The sequence below is a fragment of the Mesitornis unicolor genome, unplaced genomic scaffold (genome assembly GCF_000695765.1).
Source record: "Mesitornis unicolor isolate BGI_N332 unplaced genomic scaffold, ASM69576v1 scaffold37210, whole genome shotgun sequence".
NCBI lineage: Eukaryota > Metazoa > Chordata > Aves > Mesitornithiformes > Mesitornithidae > Mesitornis > Mesitornis unicolor.
The window spans coordinates 9,472-16,097 of NW_010159598.1; the positions used below are offsets into that span (position 1 = coordinate 9,472).

Here is a 6,626-nt window from a genome sequence, read left to right on the forward strand (position 1 = left end):
TATTCTTGGGAAGAGCATTTGCTTCTTGAACCTGTAGGTGCTGCACCTCAAAGGTTATTATTTTTACTGTATTTATGTTTGACCACTTAAGAGCCCTGGAAACTCCAAGCCTTGCCCAACAGGAATGGCAACACCACAGGCAGTGACTTGCTTCCCCTCAAATCAACCCTTCAGTATCCTCTCATTCTAACCTGGAGGAAACACTCAAGCAGCAGAAGGGTTATTGACTTGCTGAAAATACACCTGCTGCCTCAGCCACTGAATCTGCCAATAATCACTGAGAAGGACTAACGAGGTTGGGACTGTGAAAGAGAAGCATTCTAGTTGAGCCAGCTATCACTCTGAACTGATTTGAATTGAAATGGGAACAGCACTCTTTATGGGCACCTGAGTTCATCAACCTTATTTTGGTTGACATAATGTCAGCTAAGAATTATTTAGAGAGAAACTGAAAAAAAAAACCATTTTTACACTAAAGCGTCAAGGCAGAGGCTCTCCCAACACCTACAGAACTGCAATGTTGGACAAGTAAAACTTTCCCATGTAGAAAATAATAAATGAAAAGACTTTCCATTAGCAGATTTACTAAAGACTGCCTTGCTTGGAGTACATGCTCTATACAGCTTCGAGCCTGAGCCAAGCAGCTGGGTCGGGTCTCCAGCTATGTATTCCTGGCATCCATTCAGCTCCAATTTGACCGGGGCACCAACGCAGCCAGAACACTGCATGAGGCCAAGTGTGCTGCACCAGCACTGTGGGTCTGAAGTGGGAGGAGAAAGAGGCAATTCACACCTGCACTCTCATGGTGTAATAAATAGCTAAACTGACACCTTCAGAGTAATTGTGTGCATCAGCAAACTTTCAGGTGATAAAAAGAACAACAGCCAAACCTTCACTGGAATTAGCAATCTGATTGTGAGCAGCTACTTACACCAAGCCCCAGCAAGAGGCAACCCTCTAATGCTCTGAAGCAATTTGAATGACTTCAGAGGGCAGATCCTCCAAGAACAGTTGTCACCAGCCCACGAGACTCTCAGTGCCAGCTCCCTCAGCAGGACTGAGCTGAAGCTTTTGGTATGCTCTTGTTCCAATTTGCATGTGCTGACAATCTGTAATTAATAGCAGCTTATCACCAGCTTAGTGGTAATGACCCAAGACAAAGGCAAGGCTGTGAATGGCATCCACCTTGCAGAACAACTTGTGATTTTTTTTCTTTTTTTCACCCCCTAAATGAGGGTTGTACACTAAGGGCTTCTGCTCCAGAGTACAGCACAAGGCTGATAAAATGCTACAGGACACATAATACAGAAGGGAGGGCCTTACTAGTAGGTCATAAGGAGAGGACTATACAGCCAAACCTCCTTGGTCCAAGAGGTAAAGAGGAGCAACTCCTAGTATTTAAGGTAATTCAGCTGAGACTGGCCCATGAGGGAGTTGCAGTCATTTTTCAGCAACCAAAATCAAACTTTTAGTCATCTAGTTTGTTTTGCATGCGATGGGTATTTTAAGGTAATGAACCAACGTGCAGTTTTGCCCCTGCCTGTATGGTGAGAGCCCTGCAGACACACCAATCGTCCTGTTAGGCAGAGCACTCCCAGCACCTATAGAGATTAAAACACCTACAGGGAAAGGACCTCCTGGTGTTAGAGCTTGCGCAACAGAGCCTGCATGACTCCAGGTGCTTAGCGTCCTCACAGCTTGATTGAGATCCCTGAAAGCACAAACTGGATTTGCACTTTTACTGTCCACGTTTTAACCACCTCCGTGTGACAGAAGTAGCAGCACAACTCAGTGTGCAGCCCCTGCATCTGCATGAGTTCAGGCTGCTGAGGCTGAGGATGGTGGTGGGAGTGGCTGAAACAAGTCACACTGGGGTTTTTCCCTGCTTCCTGCCCACAAAGCAGAACGAACCACGGTGCTCGCTGGATGTAGGGTTGGAAGACCGTGGCTTGGTTTGGGGGGCAGGTTCAGTCGCCTGCATGAAACCCTGTGCTAATACAAAGCAAATCTGTAACTGGCAATTGTAGGCTTACACATCCCAGTGCTCTCTGCTCTCCTGCCATGCCTCCCAGCCTCGGAAAAGTATTTTTGTTTTCACCATCTCCAAGCTCAGCCCAGTTCCACACCTCTGCTCTGTTAGCTCAAAGGACAGGGGTGTTACTCCCCAAATTCGTGCAAATGTGAACAGAGGTTACAGAAATGGCCAGGCCGTAGCCCCCTTCTGTCCCCTCCCACACTCTCCGAAGCCGTGGGCCGTGGTCACCCTGGGCTGCCATGCCCTGGGCAGCTTCGGGGGACGACGCCTGGGGGCTGCGGTCCCCTGGAGGCTCTGCCCGCCGGCGCGGAGCTCCGCGGAGCTCTGCTGCCCTCCTGTGCCCGCCGGACACCACCGGCAGCGGGACAGGGAGCTCGGGGCCCCGGCGGCTTTCGGGAGGCCCTGGCGAGGATGCTAGGGTGAGCTGTACCCTGGCAAGGTGTCGGTCTCCACGGCTTTTTTCTGGAGCTCCGTGGGAAGGGGATAGGAGAAGAACCAACTCCACCAGGGAGACTGACGAAAAGATGATAAAAATATGGTGGGTTTTTTTTATGAGAAAGTTTTCGTTTCAACCGATTTTTTTTAAAACGCATTTCCCTAAAGTTTGGCAATCTCAAAGAAAAACGAGGAAAAATACTTCTCTTTGTTCTCTTTTATGACTCCTTTTTCTCCCTTTTGGCATTTAAAAAGGCAGAGGAGATAAGATCTTTGGCTTCAGAAATGACTGGACTAACCTGGAAACCCCAGCCTTGTGTTAAGAACTGTGCTGACGGAGATATACTCTCTCTTCCCCTGAGGAAATTCTAACACAACCCTTTTGGGTGCTCTGTCCTCTCTCTCCTAAATGTAGCAGTAAGGAATGTGTCTGTATATAATGTACAGAGATGTATATACCCACACATGCAGTCTACAATCTGTATTGACAGAACAAGAAGCCATCTCAGAAGGATAATTTTTGTACATTGCCAGGTATCATTATTGAATAAACCACATTTAAAAGGTAAGAGCAAGTCTCACAACAACACAAACCCTAGGGAAAAAAACCAATGCTAAAAAGCAGCCTACTTCAGCGCTACGGATGCCTCTACAAAAGCTTTGTATTGCTGGACTGCCTCACCTCTATGAAATGCACAAAATGAAGGTGTAATGATTAAACACAGACCAACTGGGTCTCCCGTTTCTGAGCTGAGCCAAGTTCTGTGAGGGGAAAGGAAACAAATCTTCCAGGTTTCTGAGTGAACGCTCTCCTGAGGATCTCCCAGGCTTTGGATTTGGCCAGGGCAGGTTCTCCTTCCCTCTCAAAATCCAGAGCAGCTCAAGAAATCACGTGCCATGCCTGCATCAGTGGGTGGGCAACTGAGGGTTGTTGGCACACTACACACCTTCTGGGTCCTTCTTATCTCTTTTTTCCCTTCCTTCTCCACAACACTCTGGCATGCCTCTGCACTCTTGCAGATATTCTGGTCTCCAGACCTTTCTCTGCCATTGGCACAGAGTACAGAAAAAAGGGCTGTGGTCCAGAACTGGGGCTCAGAGGTTGAAAACAGGAGACAGGCACACAGTATGAACCCAGGAAGAATGACTTTATAGTTGACGTGATCTGAGAGACTGAAAGCCTTTGTTTTCTTCCCCAGTGTGGAAAATAGATTTGCTGAAATGATGAGCAATGCTTCATTATAAAGTAAGAAAAAGTAAAAGCAGAAGGTGGAACGATGTGAAAAGAGAAGGGGCAGCATCCCCCTCCACAGCAGCTTATCATCACAGACCCTGTAACACCCCAGGCCACCTTTGGTGACATTTTTCTGACTTCTGTGCTATCTTGTGCTGGAGCATAAACATCTGAACATGCTCTAACTGACCAGAGTATCCAATGGAGCCAAGTCCCAAACTCTTTGTTAGGAGAGTTTTTTAAACAGCAGGCAACCGCACAGACACTACCATCAGCAGATTCCTACTAGAGATACAACAGTACTCTTAAACAAATGCAAGCACACACAAACCAAACAACAGCAGCAGGACAACTGGACATACCCATCACATACCCACACCACCTCTTTCCTCACCAGAACCCAAATCTACTCCAAATCTAAACTAACAGGTTCAAATGCATTTTAGAGAAGAGGAATCTTCCCTCTTCCACTATCCACTCTAGTCCCTTCTTCCCATACAGACTCTGATATTTCTGACTGCTTTTCAACCTTCACTTCTGACTCTTGCTTTCTCTTAGTTCACCCTTACTTCTTTTCTCCAAGTGTGAACTCAATCACTGGACCAACCTGGGACTGCAGGAAGGTACTGAAGAAGAGAGGAGGTTTGCTCCAGAAGGGGAAATCTCTATTTTCTTGTGTCCTTGTGGAGTCCCTAGGATCTCTCTGGGGATCTGAATTTTACCCCATTCTTTGGGATAAGCTTACATGTGAGGGAGGAACATCAGAAGGGAGAGATGGAGGTGTATTTTCTGTCCTTTCCCTTTGGTATCTGAAATCTCCGTTTTCATGCCCCGAAGCACAAGTTTTAACAATCTGGGATTGCATGCAGCCTCATCTGGCCACCACCCTTGCTATCAGACAGCGAGAGATCAAGGATGCACAGATGCCTTGGATGTGTGTCAGGAGCCAAAAGTATGGGTTGGGAAAGGGCATTTCCCAGGGGACCACTCCACAGAAGTAGGGATTTGTTGGGGTGTGAGCTGGACAGAAAGGGAGGAATTAGAATGGCTCTGGTGGGCTGAATTAGGGATTCTGAAAGGTTGAGTAACACATGCAAAACAGTCCCTAAAATTCTCCAGGATGACACAGAAGAATTTTGGGATCAAATGGAAGGGATCACTGGACTTGGTTACTGTGGTGCCCTATCACCTTGATGCCCCAGAGGTATTAAAGATGCACCTCTTGGCATCCTGCTGACTATGCATTTTTATTTTTGACAGTAAAGCCAAAAAGGTGCAAGCAATACTGGGGGCAGCTGAGGGTGCAGGAGCTGGAGGTCTTTTTCCATTCCTTGCTAAGTGTTTTCCCTGACCTTACAACCGAGAAATAGTGCTGGTTCTGGGTTCTTCAGTGTAAATGATCGGCTTTGTGGCTGGGAAACAAAACCTGGGGTTGGAGAGAGAGAGAGAGTGTGAGCAAGTGTGTGTGTGTGTGTGTGTGTGTGTGTGTGTGTAAGCGGCTGTTTTAACACCTTTTCTTTATTGTCCTGACTGTCGGACACATCAAACCGAGCCCGGATTTCTCAGTTTCTTGCCATCAGATGATTGCATTTCAAAAGGAGCTGGGACAATGTAGCTAGGTCACACCTCAATTCAAGTGCAGCAATGGCCTGTCAATGCGCCTCTTATGGCCAGCAGGGCAGGAATTATAAAAATCTCTTAGGTTTACACAGAAAGTGGCAGAACAGGGAGGAGGGGGGAGATCCCATGCCAGGGGAGTCCATATTTCCCATATCTCAGGGCTGCATTCCCTGTCCAAAGGCACTCCAGATGCAAGGAATGATAACACAGGTTCATTGTTCCTGGCTCCCAGCTTCTTCCCTTCCTACCTTGAATCAAGCACACAAAAGCTGCCCCCCTCTTCCTGACCTTCCTATGCCCCACCAAAGAAAGTACGTCCCCCCAAAGTCCCCCCTGCTGCAGCTCAGGTGCACTGTTGCCATTGACTCGGGTGCAGGCAGTGCTCAAGCAGCAGCAGCGCACCAGGAAATGGAAAAGCTGGTTAAAGGCAGCTTTAGGAGCGGCACTAACGGGGCTCATCACTCCTGCATGCGTATTTTAAGAAAAGGAGAATGAATCTCCTTCTCTGGAGATACTCAAAACCCGCCTGGACATGTTCCTATGTGATCTTCTCTAGGTGATCCTGCTCTAGCAGGGGGGTTGGACTAGATGATCTTCAGAGGTCCCTTCCAACCCCTGCCCTCCTGTGAGAAAGCTGCACAGGAACAGCCGGCCTGCGCCCAGCACCTGCCCCATACTGGGTGCTCCTACCTATTTTCATGACCCGCCCGAAGACGGAGGTGTTGTCCACCGTGCTGCAGTTCCACCGCCGCTGCCGAAACTGGTACTGACACTCCTTGATGGCACTGCGGGCCCCTTCCCCGATGAACACCATGTGCTCCTGGTAGAGCTGGCAGAGCTTGCGTTGCCCAGGGGAGAGCCCCGGCAGCTGGCTGCACACTGGCTGAGCACCGATGATGAACATCTCAGGTCTCTGGATGGGGTTCATGGCCAAGGACCTGCGATGAGGAAAAACATCGAAAGGAGTCTGGAGGGAGAGGCCCCTCCGTCAAACTCCCAGCACCTTTCGCCCCCAGCCCAGCCCAGCTCCGCTCCTAAAGCCCGGACACATTTCTCATGTCAGCTGCCTCCCTCCACGGCTCTGCCAGATGCGAGGCTTTTCCAGGGCTCTAACGGGAGAAACACAGCTCGTCTGTAACCTGAGTTTAAACACAGAGAGGGCACCCGGGATGGGGAGGGAGCAGCGAGAAAACTGAGCACTTTCTGCAAAAGAAGAAAGCGACCTGCTTTTCAACAGAGCGATGCTTGCCTTAAAGCCGGGCTGTTTTCTGCTCTTTAGGGGAAGGGGGCTCCGCGGCTGCT

General features: G+C 48.9%; 1 protein-coding gene across 1 annotated transcript in view; it reads right to left on the bottom strand.

The window, feature by feature from the left end:
• The window catches only part of WNT5B (wingless-type MMTV integration site family, member 5B), a 15,722-nt gene extending 9,465 nt beyond the window's left edge, over nt 1-6,257 (bottom strand). The window contains 1 exon segment of the mRNA XM_010187154.1: nt 6,015-6,257. Coding sequence (XP_010185456.1) covers nt 6,015-6,252 — 238 coding nt within the window. The 5' untranslated portion in view covers nt 6,253-6,257.
• Nucleotides 6,258-6,626: the final 369 nt, after the last annotated feature.